The sequence below is a fragment of the Mesoplodon mirus genome, assembly GCF_964341445.2.
Source record: "Mesoplodon mirus genome assembly, chromosome: 9".
Classification (NCBI taxonomy): Eukaryota; Metazoa; Chordata; class Mammalia; order Artiodactyla; family Ziphiidae; genus Mesoplodon; species Mesoplodon mirus.
In genome coordinates this window covers 88,324,776-88,342,924 of record NC_138985.1, presented here as the reverse complement: position 1 = coordinate 88,342,924, position 18,149 = coordinate 88,324,776, and the positions used below count along the sequence as shown (strand labels likewise).

The 18,149-nt window shown below is 38.1% G+C and overlaps 2 protein-coding genes across 2 annotated transcripts in view; one reads left to right on the top strand and one right to left on the bottom strand.

The window, feature by feature from the left end:
* LOC309810280 (uncharacterized protein) overlaps window positions 1–2,511 on the bottom strand; it is a gene marked incomplete at its 5' end in the record, with an annotated part of 43,257 nt that extends 40,746 nt beyond the window's left edge. Inside the window, 2 exons of the mRNA XM_082632241.1 lie at window positions 1,687–2,429; window positions 2,500–2,511. Coding sequence (XP_082488367.1) covers window positions 1,687–2,429; window positions 2,500–2,511 — 755 coding nt within the window. The remainder of the gene's footprint in view (window positions 1–1,686; window positions 2,430–2,499) is intronic.
* Window positions 2,388–18,149, top strand: part of WASL (WASP like actin nucleation promoting factor) — a 64,036-nt gene continuing 48,274 nt past the window's right edge. Inside the window, exon 1 of the mRNA XM_082631614.1 lies at window positions 2,388–2,626. Coding sequence (XP_082487740.1) covers window positions 2,510–2,626 — 117 coding nt within the window. The 5' untranslated portion in view covers window positions 2,388–2,509. The remainder of the gene's footprint in view (window positions 2,627–18,149) is intronic.

Genomic DNA, 18,149 nt, shown 5'->3' with positions numbered 1-18,149 from the left:
TCTGTCTCTAGATTGATAGTTTCAAAAAGTTTTGTAATTTCAGCATACTGGGACACATAAACCTATGTGACATAACATATAGCCTAACTAGAAATTCTGCTAACAAAGAAATTATGCCCCAAATTCACCACTATCTATCTGAAGAACTATATAGAGTCCCAAATACGAAGGACAATTTTCAAAGTAGCATGCTTAGATAAGACCAAGGTAAAAGTACACATTTCAGCTCAACGCTTGTTCCCTTAGCTAAGGGAAGGCAGAGCAGACCACAGGCAAGGATGGTCAATGACAGGACAAATAGTATTTGAGTAACTACTCTGTATCAGGTATTTTACACGTTATCTTGGTAAATTTTGTAACTTTGAAGTATGTTTAACTATCTGTTTATGCTACACCTTTATTAAACAGAAATTATTTTCACTTTATGGATGAGGAAACAAACTCAGAACAGCAACTTGGCCAAAGTCCATAAGGTTAGAATGACAGAATAAGAACTCCAACTTAGGCCTATCTGAAGCCTATACTTCTGTTACTATCCTGGTTCATAGGTTTGAAAATATTACGGATCTAATCTCTACTTCTCAAGAATTGGTAATGCTTTCCACTATCACTGTGGCTTTGATATATAGGAACCTCACTTTTGATACAAGAGACAAACTGATTCAGCTTCTAAGTTTATTCTGTTAGCTCTGAAATTCAGGGGCAACTCCTGGTTTATACTTTTACTACTGTCTTTCTAAACCTAATTATTTTACAAAAAGTCTGCCTGCTTTTTAAAAATCACTTTTTTCCCTAACATTATTAATCAAGGTTAACCTTGAAATGTCCATGTTTTAAGTGAGGACTCCTAGGACTATATCATCTCATTTTCCTTTTAGATTTATTACTACTTAACTAATTTCATTAAAGGAGCTTTCATTTAAATTTTTTATATTTTTAAAGTGTATTGATAATGGTTTAGTAATCTGTTTAGTACATCCAAGATTTGTACTGGGAGCTTTCAGAAATATTAAAATCAAAGGATAGATGTCCTAAGTTTAATATAGGTAACTCTTTTGTTTTAACCGAATAGCAAGCAAACATGATGGTAAAGTTTATGCAATAAATGCTAATTTGTTTAAAGTGGAGATGCTTATTTATAATTCACAACAGTGGGTATTACTTATCATTTACATATTCCAAAACTTGGTTTTAATATAGCTGTCTAGTATTTAGTTTACTGAACAAAGGGGGTTATTCTAGGTGGCTTTCAGTATTGAGGCATACAAAAAAAAAAAAAAACTCCTGAGATCTATTAGTTCTAAGGATTAAATCACAATATGTATTTCCCTGGGTGACACCCCAAAATGGGCACATTCATTTTGGATAAAAAGAAAACAAAGTCTTTGGGGTTTGAGAGAAAGAAAAAGTCGAGAGGGGGGAAAAAAGAAATATTTTTCAATTCACAAAACGGGGGGGGGGGAAATGTGTGGAGGACCCTTCGAGAAAAGAGGCTGAACTGAAATGTTACAAATACATTTGTCCTACGAGACACACCAGCGGGCGGCAGAAATCTTTTCTAAGTGCATCTGCTTTCTTGGAACATCCATCAGCAAGATTTCTGTTTCAGAATTCTGGGAGAGACCTGGTCCTCCACTCCCACTCCCTCTGCTGAAGTCTGGACAAACTTTGAGAAACCGTAGGCACCTGCGGCTCTGACGGAACCAGCGAGGAGCACGGGAGAGCGCGCGTCCCTTCTCCCATTTTCCGTCTGCAGATTCCAGACCTTTCTGACAAGCGGTGTGAATGTCCGGCTGTCGCGCCCCAGAAATGCGACCTCGTCCGCGGAGGATGACCTGGGTCTGCACTGAAGCTCCGCAAAGGTGTGCGTCCGCAGAAGAGAGACGGGCAGCTCGGCCACGGAGACCAAACACCTCCTCCCTCCAGGGCTCTACCGGCGGAAAACACCCGAAAAGGACCCCAGACCCGGGAGCCCGCGCCTGACCCGCAGCCCCGCATCCGGCCGCCCCTCGGCCGGAAGGGGGCGTGGCCTCGATCCGGCGCGGCGAAGCCAGCCTCGGCGTGTGTGGGGGGGGTCCTCCCGGGGCCGCAGATGCGCGTTTCCGGCGCGCTCCCCCGCGTCTTGCGTCCTGTGGTCTCGCCCGTCCCCGCTGCCATGTTGGATTGTGCGGCCGCCGCCGCTGCCGCCGCTGCCGCCGCCGCCGCCGCCGCCGCCGCTGCCGCGGAAGGAGGGTTGGAGGAGGAGTTGGGAGTTTAGCGCAGTCGCCGGAGTGCGAAGACAACGAGCCTCCGGCCAGATCCTGGCCCGGCCGGAGCTGAGAGCTTCCTTTTCTCAGCGCGGCCCGCCGTCGACTCCTCCTTCCCGTGGCCTCCTCCCCGCGCCGGCGGAGCTGCGAGATGCTGCGCCTCTGATTACCCTCCTCCCGCCCCTGTCACCGAGAAAGGGGACGAGCGCTCGCCCACTCGCTGGAGGAGACGGCCCTGGCCTCCCTACCCCGCCGGCGAAACCATGAGCTCCGGCCAGCAACAGCCGCCGCCGCCGCGGAGGGTCACCAACGTGGGGTCCCTGCTGCTCACCCCGCAGGAGAACGAGTCCCTCTTCACCTTCCTGGGCAAGAAATGTGTGGTCAGTGGCCGAGACCCGCGTCGCCGCCCCCGACCTTACCTCACGGGCCCGGGCTGGAGGGCCGGGAAGTGGGAGTGGGGAAGGAGGTGGGAGCGGCGCGGGGGGGGGGCGGTGGTACTGCCGGCCAGGCCTCCTGTCGGCCCCGGCCCCGCGTCGGCCCTCCGGCCCGGCTTCCTGGGTGCGGGCCGGCGCGGCCGGACGCCGCTTCCCGGACCTGCCCGGGGAGCACGCAGGGAAGTGTCACCTCCGCAGGCCTGCCCTGGAGCCCTGCTCGGTCGGACCCGGGTCCGTGCCTTTGCTGCTGACTCAGACTTTACTGTCAGGCCTCACGGGGATTTTCTTCTTGCCCGAGCTGCTTGATCTTAGTAACTGGGCCCCTGGACTGGCCCTCGCTTCTCCTCCTACAGCCGATCTGGGGGCGCCTTTCTTCACAATGCCAGAGGTTTCAGGAGTGGGTCTGTCGGGGATCGAGGCCCAAATATGAATGAATCGGACCATAAGGTGGTTTTTTAACCTCCTTTGAGGATCTCAGGAGGGAATGAAGTCGAGTGCGTCTGTTCAGAACGAGGGCAGGAAATGCTACTGCTCCCCATTGCAGAGAAACGAGGTTTATTTCTCCAGCGGTCTCGCCCGGGCCTGGTTTTTCTCTCCTCTCCACTGTTTTTTGGTTTTTTTTGTTTTGGGTTTTTTGTTTTGTTTTGTTTTCTTTCTTTCTTTCCATTGGTGGGAGATGTTGCTCTCCCACACCAAGCGCAGAGGAACCGCAGTCTCCAGCAGTTCTTGGCCTTTGGGGGTCTGAGAATGGTTCTTAGGTTGGTGCAGTGCGGCCTGGTCCAAGCCCCGATGGCCGGTTGGGAGCGAGCAGCTCTGCTGTGGGAAGGGGAATGTGTGTTGTTGACGGAAGCGTTCATTACACGGGCTGCTGGCACTTCTGCGGGTGGGGAGGTTCTGCTCTGCGGGGTAGGCCTCGTTAGGCTGCATCTTACTGCGCTGGCTGGGTTGAACTGTGGTTGAGTTTGTTGGAACGCTGTTTGGGTCCCTTTCTCTCCCCTTTACTGCTTAACACCTGCGGAGTATATGCCACTGGAACCCGGGAAGCACCGAGGGAAATGCCAACAGGGCTGTACCTTTTACAGCTTTTCTTAGTAGTGCTAAGTGTGTCCACCTGCCTGTTTGAGAAGTTAGGATTAGACAGGTTCTGGGAAGTTACCAGATTGTTAACTTTCTAGGAGTTTACCCTTTGTATCCTGTGCCATCCAGTAGGAGATTGAATCATTACATTCAGTTCAGATGTGTTTCAGATTTCAGAAGTTAGACCTGATTAGAAGAATAAAATGAGGGGGGTGGCTTAAAATGAGAACGGGGGAAACAACGGTAAGGGCACTCAAGTCCTTTACTCCCCACACACACTTTTTAAACCAATGAGAAAACTGAGCCAGTGAGCCCGAAGTCACCCAGCAATTTAGTAATGTAACCAGAACTAGAAAACCGGGACTCCTGATGCCTACTCCGTTGTAGTTTCCACTACATCATGTTGTTTTAGAAGAGTTTTTTTTCTTACTTGTTATTGACTTATTTAAAAGTGGTATGAAAGGAATAATAACTTCTGTTTTTCATCAGAAACTGGTATAATTAAAGTGTAAGACTTAAAGCAGCACTAATTTTTGAATATTTTCAACTTGGGAAAATCTTCAGTACTTTAAAAGTGACATTATTTAAAGTTTGCGGGTTTACCACTTTTGTTGTGTAATCTGTATCAGAAAGCAAGTAGTTGTACCGTGTGTTACCTACCAGACACATTAACTTTAAGCAGGAAGGACATGACATTTATACCCAAGTATACTGACTAATTGCTCTGTGCTTACCTGTCATGTTTACTGGTTTCAAAAAAATGACTGATGTGGAAGAATACAGCGATAGATAGAGAATGAATTTCTGTCATTTAAAACCACACTGTTGTAGTTACCTGCTCTTGTGGTGTGAAATGGTTGCGGAGATTAACTTTAATATTTGACGTCTCCAATTATTACAGAGTAAAGAATGATATGTTAATTTTCTGGAACAATCTTTTTTTCTTCCTTTGCTGACTATGCAGTTTTTTGTACAATACTGAAATACATTGTCTCATTAAAAAAAAAATGAAGCAATGAGATATATAGGTCAGACCAAATTTGTTTAGCAAGATGTATTCAGAACTCTATCTAATAATTCAGGAAATGAAACAGGAGTAGTTGTAGTCCCAGCTCTCAAGGAGTTTCATTCCTTCTTTCACTCAACAAATATGTATTGAGTAACTAAATGTTGAGGTCAAAATCAGGGTTGATGCCTACACTAAGGGAGCTTACTATATCTAAAAAGAGAAACAAATGTGTAAACTGATGAGTATGTCAATACTTCAGAGCGATGTGCAAGAAGAGGCTGCATGTCACAATGGAAAATCCTGTATCCTGGCTTTGTAATCAGCAGATCAGGGTTTAAACTCATATGGTCACTTTGGACAAGTTTCTTAAGCCCCCGTCCTAGCATTGGTTTTCTCTTTTCTAAAATAGGGATACTGTCTCTTGGGGTGGTTGTGTGGATTAGAAGGACTGTATGTGTGGATGCTATTATTTGCGGTACGCGGGCCTCTCACTGTTGTGGCCTCTCCCATTGCGGAGCACAGGCTCTGGACGCGCAGGCTCAGCAGCCATGGCTCACAGGCCCAGCCGCTCCGCGGCATGTGGGATCCTCCCGGACCGGGGCACGAACCCGTGTCCCCTGCATCGTCAGGCGGACTCTCAACCACTGCGCCACCAGGGAAGCCCGATGCTATTATTTTTATAAAGGTTTAGGAGATCAGAAGAGAGGATGAGTAAACGCTTTTTAGAATGGTCAGTACCTGAACATTTAAGATTAGTAGGTATAGTCATCATCGGGTGCTCAAGTCCCTTGCAGTCAGCCCACCATGTCCAGAGATTTGGAGGGCCGACTACCCCCCAGGTTGATGAGAGGTATGAAACAGCTTGGGAAGTCAGGGGACCTCCTAATAGCATGTTACAGAGCAAGAAGGGGTCTCAAGTTTAGGTATGCATTGGAATCATTGGGGAGATTATTACAAATGCATATGGCTAGGCCAAATTCCTAGATAATATTCAAATTCATTGGGTCTGAGGCATAACTTGGACGTTTCTATTTTTAGCAACAATAATAGGAGTCTTCAACTTATATCACAGTTTGAGAACCACTGCAAAAATCCACTGTTTTCTAATAGGGTAATCCTGAAGCACATTGGAGGTGTTAATAGGTTTTCCCTCAATCTTTGGTCCATAAACTCTTTCAGGACAGCAGTCCTCTAACCCCTTCAGGTAACAATGTGTATTTCATAGGTGTAAGAGATGCAGTTGAGGAAGTATTGCACTAGTTAGTGGGGTACCACAAGATCAGATTTAACTTTTAGAAAGTTTGGGGAGAAAGGTGGAGGCACTCTATTATAGAAGGTGGATTGAGGGTTGTGAGATTGGAGGCAAAGTAGATCAGATACATGTTTACAATCATCTGCATGAAATATGATGAGGGTGTGAATTAAAGCAGTGCTAGTGGGATAAAGGAGCAAAAGACTCCAATAGGATTTCATCCCCCTTAGGTAGAGGGCATGAAGGAAGGGCACTGGGGAAAAGGCAGGTATAAAACCACCAGCAGAAAAAGTATGCAGAAACATGCATGTGTCACTAGATGTAAATATGCCTAGATGTTAATGAAACTCTAGGTTACTGATTGTTTTCGTGGAGGAGGTGAATTTTCAGTAAAGCTATAGTTTTACCACAGTTTTTAAAAATAGATTTTGAAAAAGTTGAGGGTTCATTTAAAGTTATATGTAAATATATGTTATGTAATTTTGCATAAAGTTAATAGTTCTGTTGCAATTTATTAGCTGGTGGTATTTTCTTAGAACAATAATTAAGGGTTAGAAACAAGATTACTAGGTCTAGTTTTGTAGTTAGTTCTGTTGCCTTTCATGTGTGTGATTTAACTTATTTTCTGTAAAGAGTATATCCATCTTGCCAAGAAAAGAGTATATCCATCTTGCCAAAAAATATATATATACATTCCTGAATAAGTAAGAAATTAAGGATTGGGAGAAAACAAAACCTTATACTATCCCTCTGGTCCAGATGGATTGGGGTTAGAAATGTTGAGTATTACCATTCCCTGCATACTCACTTGGTTTGTTTCAGGATTTAGTGATATTTAAGAAGGCATTTTTATTAACTAAGTTTAATTTTTATTTTCTTTAGTTCCTCAGCACTTGTTTTAACTTGCTTAAAGTTTTGAGTTTTTTGTTTGTTTTCTCACCCTATATATAATTCTGGGAGATTAGACCTTATGCCTACATAGTCTTCTATAATTTTTATAATAACCAGCATACAGATCACTGAATACTTACTGATTGCATAATCATAATAGCTAACTTGTTTACTCCTTAGGAGTTCATTCAGCATTTCTCATTGCTTGATCAGGTTGTTAAAACCTTCAGTTTCTAATACAGATGTTATCTGGACTTCAGTCTTCATTTATTAGGAGAACGAAGTGGTTTAATTCTTCTGCTGAACGAATGTAGTTGGTAGCAGTAGCTGTCCAACATTTGTTTCTGTTCTAAATTCTTAAATAGGTTTAGGGAGAGAGGTGCCTAAGAGGGATCATTGTCTTGATGAAGCCCTAAATTGAGGCAGTCCCAAAGGGAAGTTAGTGCTGGGAATGTATTCCACCTTGGGTGACATGTAAGGAGAAAAAAAGGTAAAAATTCACAGGATTTGGACTAGACAAAGACATGAAGGCAACCTAGGCTAGTGAAGAGGAAAAAGGTGAGTACAAAAGTGAGTGTCATATGGGGTGAACTATAAGCACAGGAGATTTAGAAGAATCCAGCAGATCTGGGTTTATATATCCTTTTTTTATTATTATTCTTAGCTCTATAGTATAGTCATATTTCTTAACAAGTGTGAGCCTTAGTGTCTAGATTTGTAAAATGGACTTAGTCAAGGATTTCAGAGAATAATGCAATTATGTGTGTAAAGCAGTTAGAACGCCGGCCACTTACAAAGTGTTCTGGGAGTTGGAGAAGCACGTGAAAGAATGTTGTCATTAATACTATTCACTACTTGGTTTAGATTTCTTGTTACTGGCAGGGAGGTTTTAAAGTAAAATCTTGAACTGTATATTGTATTTGTTTTGATTTAGGTAAATTAATTCTAACATTTTGGCTTAAAGTCAGTACATTATAGAGTATGTAAATTAAGAGTTAAGCAGCAGCTGGAACAGACCTCTTTGGGGAATTTCTGGGCAGCCTAAGCCCCTCTGGCTGCTGACTGGAAAGGAAAAAAGGGGTACTGGTATAAGAGTTAGGAGTTCCTGGGTTTTAGTCCATGCTCGCCACCAATTAATTGTGAATGTGAACAAGTATCCACCTTCCTGAACCTCACTTTCCTGGTCTGAAAAGGAGTGGTTGGACAGATAACACCACAGTCTCTCCACCTTTAATGCTCTACCACTCTAAATGTTCTAGTTGCCAGGGACTCTAGCAGGGAAAGAACAGAGCTTCTGTTAACCTTGGCATATGTGTGTTTTGCTCAGTGGAGACAAAGATAGTATATATCTAAGTGCAAGGTAGATAATCTACAGTCATTTCACTGCAGATTCCCATTTCTAACTCACCTTTTTCTTAGCATCATAATTTGATAGATATCTTATTGTAGAAAGACCAGGGTAAACAGAATTAAAAAGCATTAGTAATAGAATAATCAGCTCTCAACTAACTTTGAATTATTATTATTAATTATTCTAATTACAAGGAATTTTTGGCTTATTATAAGTATGCCTTTTAATTAAGATGGAGTTATTTTAAAGAGTTCCTCTTTTGTTAACCAGTTCCATCTAGAACCTCATTTCTTACATGAAACTTTATTAGTGATATGATAGTTTGGCGTTACCTTTTATTGCTTATTATCTAAGGTTAAAAATAAGGTTGTTGGGTTTTTTTAAAGTTTTTAGTTTTAAGTGTTAGACTCAGTAGTTATAGTGAACTGACTTCATTATTTTAGAATGATTAAAAGTTGAGGTTTAGAAGAGCAGATGGAGTTCAGCTCCATTATAAATTATTCTGTCTGAGAGTCATAGCTTTGATCCAATAGATAAGAACTCAGCATTATTAATAGAGTTCACTTTCATTGTAAAGGTCTGGAAGCAAAACAAGTTTATACACTCTTCTCCAGAGTAATATAATATATATTGTTAACTGTAAATAAAATTCTTATTGGTGTATAACTGAACAATCTAGTATTTTTTAAGTATTGTTTACTAATTAGAAGACATTTGGCATATTTAACTATATTCATAAATGTAGTGTAACAAAAATGTATTGTTTTTCTTTATTGTATCTATCAGTATTCTTGGAAATAGAGGATTACAGCACTATAGTGTTAATATAAGAGAGTGGAATTATTAGAAAACATTAGTTTCCCTTTGGAGTTAATGTGTTGTAAAGGACTTTATGACCCTTTATTTATTTAGAAAAGCATCTTTTAAAAAATTAATTATTTAATTATTTATTTATTTGGCTGCACCGGGGCTTAGTTGCGGCATGAGGGATTTTCAGTTGCGGCATGCGGAATCTAGTTCCCTGACCGGGATGGAACCCGGGCCCCCTGTACGGAGCATGGCGTCTTAACCACTGGACCACCAGGGAAGTCCCTATTACCCTTTTTTTTCTTTTTTTAAAGAAACCAAATAACTGGTGTAATGTTGAAGAGGTGAATCTAGAAAAACTCCGTTTAGAAAATAAAATCAAATGAAAGATTTGTAGTAACTTCATATTTCAATGACTATCTGTTAGTTTAATTGTTCTCTGTGTCCTCGGTTCCTCTGCCATGATGATTTGGTTTTTTAACTTATTTTTTATTTGACCTGAAGATTACTATAGAAATCTGCCTCTATAAAAGGAGTACTCATTAAAGACCAGATAAATTGAAACAAAAGGGAAATGCGAAAGACATCTGGGAATATAAAATGCTGTTAAAAATATGAGGAGATCGAAACTATCATCAGACAAATGCACAGTAACTTTAGGACAATGAAATATTTTAAAGCTTAATTTTAAAGTTAAACTTTCATATTAAACTTGGAGAAGCTAAAACTATCTAGTGTTTTTAAGTATTAAAATAGAGGTGAAGTTGTTTATCATTTTTTTTTGGTTCCAAAATAAAAAGTTTTAAGTGAAATTCTCCCTCCAGTAAGGTGAATACTTTTGTTGCTATAAAAATACCAGAGGATACCTAAATACCTAAGAAATATTCATAGTAGTAAAGGAGCTTATTGATTTGTATGCAGTGCATGAAGCTAATCAAATGATTTCCTCTCTTCTTATTAATAAAATATAGCCATGATCAAGAATTGAGGATTTGCTGAGTACATAACACCTTCCCGGTATCTTGGACTACATGGAAAGGGTAGGGAAGATTTAGTCCTTACCCCTCAGTTGTTCACTAAGTAGCCAGGGAAGACAAAATATGCATGTAAAGATAGTTTTACAAGCCAGCATGTAATAAAGTTTTGAATAATAGGGAGGAGAGATAGGTGTAAAACTGTGGGTTTTAATACATCATTATGGGGTTTGAGCATGAGAACCTTCAATGGTCTACAGAATTTATGTCAGAACAAGGAATTAGCCCTGTTCAAGTGTAGGGAAATGTGAGAGCAACTTAGGAGTAGAAAATTTTCATGGAGTGTTCGGCAATACTGAATAGACTGACTTGGCTAGAACTGAGAATGGTATTTGCTTGAGGAGATAGTGAATGATAAGTTCGAAAGATAAATCGAGGCCAGATTTTAGAAGACCTTGAACGTCAAACCTAGGGATTGAGCTTTAGTCCCTAAGTAGGGAGAAGTCACAAAGATTTTGATTCAAAAAATGTCAAGATAGGAAGGATCTAGGAATGGGGAAAACTGGAAATTATTATTCATAATAAGAATAATTAACACTTTAAAGTTTACTAAACAGTTTCTTATTCATTATCTTAGCAGACCAGACCTGGCCTGGCTAAGGAACCTGAATTGTAGCAGCATCTGGTACAGAAAAAGGATTATGAAGGATAGTGAATCCTTGGCCTTTGCTCTCATGGCAGACACCACTTATCACTCACAGCATTTTTTCCTACTTTGTCCTACACACAGCCACTACCAATCAGTCCAAGTTCACAGTTGATGAAATCTAGTTGCCATTCCAAGGCTCTATTCTAGAAACATTGTGAAGAAAAAAATGTCAATATTTGGTTGGCTCTGTGAATTCAAGATGACAACAGAACCTCCTTGTGGAAATGGCTAAATAGTAGAAATTGTAGGATTAGAGCTGTTGGAATCCTTTGTACAGTGTTGGTTATCGAGGCCTTAGGAGTGGAGTTAGATCATGAAGGTGTCAGTGCATGTGAAGATTACAGAGGGAGGCAGTCTAGTCCATATTTGACTTGACCAACATTTGAAAAGGATGGATTTCAGTGAGGAGTTGAAGGGGGGAAAAGATGTTCTCTTTAAATTACCAGAAAAGTGGTATTCTGCAACTTAACTTTTTCACTTGTATATCTTTCAAACATTTCCATGTTCATTTACATCTGTTGCATCCTTTTCATTACTACATCCTACATTTTATGTATGTATTATAGCTTATTAACCTCTAATAGTTTCCTAGGGCTAGTTTAACAAGGTACCACAAACTGTGTGGCTTAAAAAACAAATTTAATCTCTCTCATTTCTAGAGGCTGGAAGTCCAAAATCAAGGTGTTGGTAGGGTTGGTTCCTTTTGGCGGCACTGAAAGAGAATCTGTCCCATGCATCTCCTAGCTTCTGGCATCTGCTGACCATCCTTGATATTCTTCGGCTTATAGATTTATCACTCCAGTCTCTACCTATGTAATCATCACAGGATGTTCTCTACTTGTCTGTTTGTCTGTCTTCTTTTTGTATAAGGACACCAGTCATTGGACTAGTGTCAACCCTAATGACCTCATCTTAACTTGGTTACATCTGCAAAGAATCTTCTTCAATATATGGTCACATTCACAGATACAGGGGTTAGGACTTAAGTATATTTTTTAGGGAGACACAATTCAACCCATAACAATGGGTATTTTTATAAACAGTGCTGTAATGAACATTCGAATACCTATTTCTATGTATCCTTTCCAAGTATTTCTATAGAGTAAATTCAAAGCAGTGAAGTCAGAAAGCATGAGTATTAAAAAATAGTAATAGATACTGCTGAATTGTCTTACAAAACAGGTGTTACCAAACTCTGTATGGTCACATCAACACTAGAATTTAAAAATCTTTTTTTGGTTCTGACAGTTTCACTGGTCAAAAAAATCTCATTGTTTGATTTGTAGTTTTTAGTGAAGTTAAATATTTTTTCATGTCTGTTGGTCATTTATATTTCTTCTGTGAAATGCCTATTCTTGTCTTTAGACCATTTTTCTATTGGGTTGTTTTTTCTTAGTGACTTAAAGAGCTCTTTAGGGATAGTAATTTTACAGTATTTTTTTGGCAGTTCATATTTTATTTTTCAACAAGTATTTTTGGTCATTGCATAAGTTTTAAATTTTGTGTAGTTAAATATGATAGTCCTTCTAGTATATCAAGTTCTTATTTAATACTATCCTAGTTGAGAACTGCAAAAATATTTACTCACATTTTCCTAGTACTTCTGTGGTCTTATTTTGTACGTGTTATCTTTGATCTTTCTGGAAGTGACTTAGGAAAACAAAGGTAGTAGAAAGCCAGTGCTACCTTTTTACAAACGATGTCATTTATTGAGCAATTGATTTTCTCCCATCTATTTGAAACGCTGTCTTACCAGATGTACTTAGATCCATTTCTACATTCTCTTATTTTTTTTGTTTATTTCTTTGCCAGTATACCAAATTTTTAATTAGTGTAGCTTTATAATTATGACATAGTTTGATTAAAGTCCCTCATTACTCTCCTTTTCAATATTTTCTAGCTATTTTTATATGCCTATGCTTAGTATTTCTTCAAGACTTTACCTCCCACCCCATCTCCCACCAAAAGAATATTTGCTTTAAAATAGCATTGGATTTGTAGATTAATTTAAGAAAAATTGACATAGTGGGGATTTCCATTGGCAAGCAAATCTGTTTTATTTGCCACTTGTCTTATTTCCTTCTGTAGTTATATAGTTTTCATATCATCCGTACTAGCCATTAAATTTTTTTTTTTTAGGTACAAAAGTGATACCCATTTATACTCATTGTTTAGACACACACACACACACCACACATATACACACACACACGCAGTCTGCACTATATGGAGTTAAAAGGTAAAACAGCCCTTTACACCTCTCATCCCCTAATACAATTAGGCTCCATAGAAAGCTCTTGAGGTTTTGATGTGTCTCTTTCCCTTACTTTTTATTTGTATGTATGTATATGAATACGTATCTCTGCATTTTACCTGAAAGGGGTCATATTCTGGGCAGATTATATTATGTACATATAGATTTACCTCATGCTTTTTTTTTTAACACTTTTATTATGGAAACTTTTAAACGTATACAAAGTAAAATAGGATAATGAATCTACGTGGACCTATCGCTGAGCTTTAGTGAGTATCAACTCATGGCCAGTCTTGTTTGCTTTATATCGCTACCCACTTTTGCCTTTCCTGTATTATTTGGAAGTAAATAGTGGGCATTATATAAGGTTTTTTTTGTCCTAATCAGTCTGGCTAGAGGTTTGTTAATTTTATTGATTTTTTTTAACAGATTTAAGTTTAACTGATTTCTGTTGTTTTTCTTGTTTTCTATTTTATTGTTTTCTGTTCTGATATTATTTCCTTTTGCTTACATTGGGTTTAAATTGCTTTTCTTTTTTAAGGTGGTAACTACTCAGGTAATTGATTTGAGACCTTTTTCTTTTTCTAATGTAGAGATTTAGTGCTATACATTTTCTTGTAAATACTGCTTTACTGGCATCCCACATATCGGACGTGTTGTATTTTATTTTTCATTTAAATACTTGCTAATTTTCCTTTTCATTTCTTTGACCCACAGGTTTTCTAGAAGTATGCAATTTAGTGTCCAAAGATTTAGGGATTTTCCAGATGTCTTTCTGTTACTGATTTCTAACTTAATTATATTATGTTAGAAAATACATGGATCCTTTTTATTGATAAGAATATGGTCTAAATTGGCGTTGCACATGCCTTTGAAAATAATGTGTACTCCACTGTTGCGTGGAATGTTCAGCAAATGTTAATTATATCAAGATGGTCCGTAGTGTAGTTTGTCTCTCTCCTTACTGATTTTCTGTCTACTTGCTCTATCAATTTTTTGAGAGAAAGGCATTAAGTTCTTCCACTGTTATTACGAATTTGTTTCACTTTGCAGTTCTATCAGTTTCTCTTCACTTGTTTTGAACCCGTTTATCATGTGCATAAACATTTACAACAGTTATGTCCTGTTGAAGAGTTGACTGTCATGAAATGACCCCCTTTGTCCCTGATATACTTTGCTCTGAAATCAACTTTGTTATTAAAGCTACTGAAGCTTTCTTTTGATTCGTGTTATAATGTTTTTTGCATTCTTTTATTTTTAATATCTTTGAGTCTTTATACTTAAAATGGGTTTCATGTAGGCGGCACATAGTTAGGTCTTGCTTTTTAAGCCCAGTCTGGTAGTATTTACTTCGGGTGTTTAGACCATTTACATTTAATTAGATGATTATTGATATGATTGGGTTTAAATCTACCATCTTGCTACTTGTTTTCTGTTTGTCTCACATTTTCTTTGTTCCTTTCCTCCTCCTCTTTCTGGCTTTCTTTAGATTGGATTAGTATTTTTAAATTTTCCTTTAACCTCCTTTTCTGGTTTATTGGTTGTAACTCTTTATTTTGTTTCTGTAGTTGCTTTAGGGCTTACAGTATATAACTTAGTCTACTTGCAAAGGCTATTATATCACTTCACATTTAGTATAAGAACTTTACAATAGTACAGTTCCATTTCTTCCCTTCAAGCCATTATGCTATATTGTTGCCATACATTTTACCTTTAAATTCCTTGATACATTGTTATTTTGCCATAATGATTCAAGTATCTTTTAAGGAGATTTGATGGTAAGGAAAAAAAATTCTTGTATTTACCCACTTGTTATCATTTCTGTTGCCTTTAATTCCTTTGTCTAGATCCAGACTTCTCTCTGCTATCAGTTTTCTTCAGAGTATTTTTTCCTTTCCCTCCCTCCCTCCCTTCCTTCCTTCCTTCCTTTTCTTTCTTTTCTTTTCTTTCTTTCTTTCTTTTTTTCCCCCTTAAACACCTCTTGTAGTACAGGTCTGCTGCTGGTAAATTCTTTCAGCTTTGTATCTCTGAAAAAGTCTATATTTTGCCCTGAATCTTGAAAGATATTTTCTCTGGATATATAATTCTAGATTGATAGTTTTTTTGTTTTTTGGTTTTTTTCTTTCTGTAAAGATGTTGCTCCAGTATCTTCTGGTTTGCAGTTACTGCTGACAGGAAATTTGCTGTTGTCCTTTTCTTTAATCTTCTGTATACAACATGTCTTTTTTCTCTGATTACTTCTCAGATTTTTCTCTTTATTACTGGTTTTAAGGACTCTGATTATGATGTGCTTTGCTATAGTTTTCTTATTGTTTCTTATGTTGGGATTTCTTAAACTTCTTGGATATGTGAGTTTATAGTAAGTATATATCAAGGTTGGAAATTTTTCAGTCTTTTTTTTCCCCAGATATCCACCCCCCCCAAAAAAAGCTTGACTCCAAAAAAGCTAGACACATATAGACTGCTTGAAGTTGTCCTAGACTTCACTACTGTACAGCTCTTTTTTTTTCTTTCTGTCTTATTCTCTCACTGTTTTAGATAGTAGCTAGTGCTATGTCTTTAAAGTCACTAATCTTTTATCTGCAGTGTCTAATCTGCCATTAATACCATTTAGATGTTAGTTTTTTCATCTCAGATGTTATAGTTTTCATCTCTGGGGTTTAATTTGGATTTAAAGTATATTCTGAGTTTCTACTTAACATGTTCTTTCTTTGCTCTAGCATGGTAAGAGCTTTTTCACATGCTTGGTAACTTTTTTATTGGATACCAGATATTGTGACATTTATCTTTGAATTTTTAATGGTAAGGTGTTATTTTTTATTTTCCATCAAAGTATTCTGCATTTGCTAGTTGCTGTACTTTAAGAGCAGCCTCCCCCCTCCTTTTGCAATAATAACTAATTAAATATATCTGAAGATACTAATTTTTAAGTTCTCATCATTGAAAAAAATTTTCAATTAATATTCATGGAGTTGCTCTCTTCTTTGCTCCTGTTTCCTCAATTATCTGATTATTCTTGGCTGTGGTCCAAATTTATGTTTGAAGGTCTGATTTCTAATATAAATAGTTAGCTTGTATTTTTTTTTTATTAATAGACTTTATTTTTTCAGCTGGTTTAGATTTACAGAAAAATTGTGTGGAAAGTATAGACGGTTTACATTACCCTGTCTCCCTCTCCCCACCCCCACTTTCCCCTATTATGAATACCTTGCATTAGTATGATATGTTTGTTAAAATTGATGAACCAATATTGATACATTGTTACTAGCTAAAGTCCATAGTTTACACTAGGTTTAAGTCTGTACAGATCTATAGGTTTTGGTTTTCACAAATGCATGTCATATACCCACCATTGCAGTATCACACAGAATAGTTTCACTGCCCTAAAAATACCCTCTCCTCCACCTATTTATCCCTCCTCTCTCCTGCTGAAACCCTAGGGTCTGTTGATATTTTACCTTCTTTATAGTTTTGCCTTTTCCAGAATGTCTTAGTTGGAACCATGCAGTAGGTGGTATTTACAGACTGGTTTCTTTCACTCAGCAATATGCATCTAAGATTCCTCCATGCCTGTATGTGGCTTGATATCTTGTTACTTTTTATTGATGAAAAATATTTCATTTTAGTGTAGATATACCACAGTTTATTTATCCATTCACCTATTAAAAGAAATCACAATTTCTTCAATGTTTGGCAGTTATGAATAAAGCTGCTATAAACATTCATTTGCTGGTTTGTGCATGGACGTAAGTTTACAGTTGATTTTGGTAAATATCTAGGAGCATGATTGCAGTGTCATATGGGAAACCTGTGTTTAACTTTGTAAGAAACTGACAAACTGTCTTCCAAACTGGCTGTTGCATTTTGTATTGCTACCAGGGGATAAATGAGAGTTCCTGTTGTTGTTACACATTCTCATCAGCGTTTGGTGTTAGCAGTATTTTGGATTTTAGTTATTCTAATAGGTTTATCGTCATAGCTCATCATTTTAATTAGCAAGTCCTAATGCCATATGATGTTGAGTATCTTTTTGTATGCTTATTTGCCATCTGTGTATCTTCTTTGGTGAGGTGTCTGTTCAGTCTTTTTGCCCAAGTTTTAGTTGGATTGTTCATTTCTTCTTATTGAGTTTTAAGAGTTCTTTGCCTATTTTGGATATACATCCTTTATCATATATGCATTTTGTATATATTTTTACTTAGTCTGTGGCTTTTCACTCATTTATCAGTTTCTTTTGCAGAGCAGAAGTTTTAATTTTAATGAAGCCCAATTTATCAGTTTTCTCTTTGACAGGTTGTGCTTTTGCTCTTGTTCCTAAAAAGTCATCATGAAACCCAAGGTCATGTACATTTTCTCCTATGTTATCTTTTAGAAGTTATTTAGATTCACACTTGACAATTAAATCTGTGATCAACTTAGAACTAATTTTTGTGAAATGTGTAAGATCAGTATCTAGATTTTTTGTTGTTTTTGTAAGTGGATGTCCATATTTCAGAAAGATTATCCTTTCTCCACGGAATTGTTTTTGCTCCTTTGTCAAAGATCAGTTGGATGTGTTTGTGTGGGTCTACTTCTGGACTCTGATGTTATTAATTTGTGTCTTATCTCTTTTTTGTCTTTTGATTTCTTTCCTCCTGTTTTCAATTGCATTGATTTCTGCTATAAATTTTATTTTTCTTCTTTTCTTTTGCTTACTTTGGGTTTAATTTGCTCTTCATTTTCTAGTTTCCCAAAGTAGATGCTTAGGTTATTGATTTTAGATCTTTTTTTCTTTTCTCATACATGCATTCAGTGCTATAAATCTCCCTCTAAGCACTGCTTTTGCTGCATCCCACAGAATTTGGTAAGCCATGTTTTCATTTTCGTTTAGTTCAAAATATTTTAAAGTTTCTCTTGAGACTTCATTGATCCATGTGTTATTTAGAAGTATATTTAATCCCCAAATGTTTTGAAAATTTCCAGCTGTCTTTCTTATATTGATTCCTACATTGTAGTCTGAGAACAGACAACAATGTATGAATTCCTTGCTGTTGTGTTTTATGGCCCAGAATGTGGTCTGTCTTGGTGATTATTCCACATAAGTTTGAGAAGAATGTGTGTTCTACTGTTGAAATATTCTATAAATGTGAACCAGATCCAGATGGA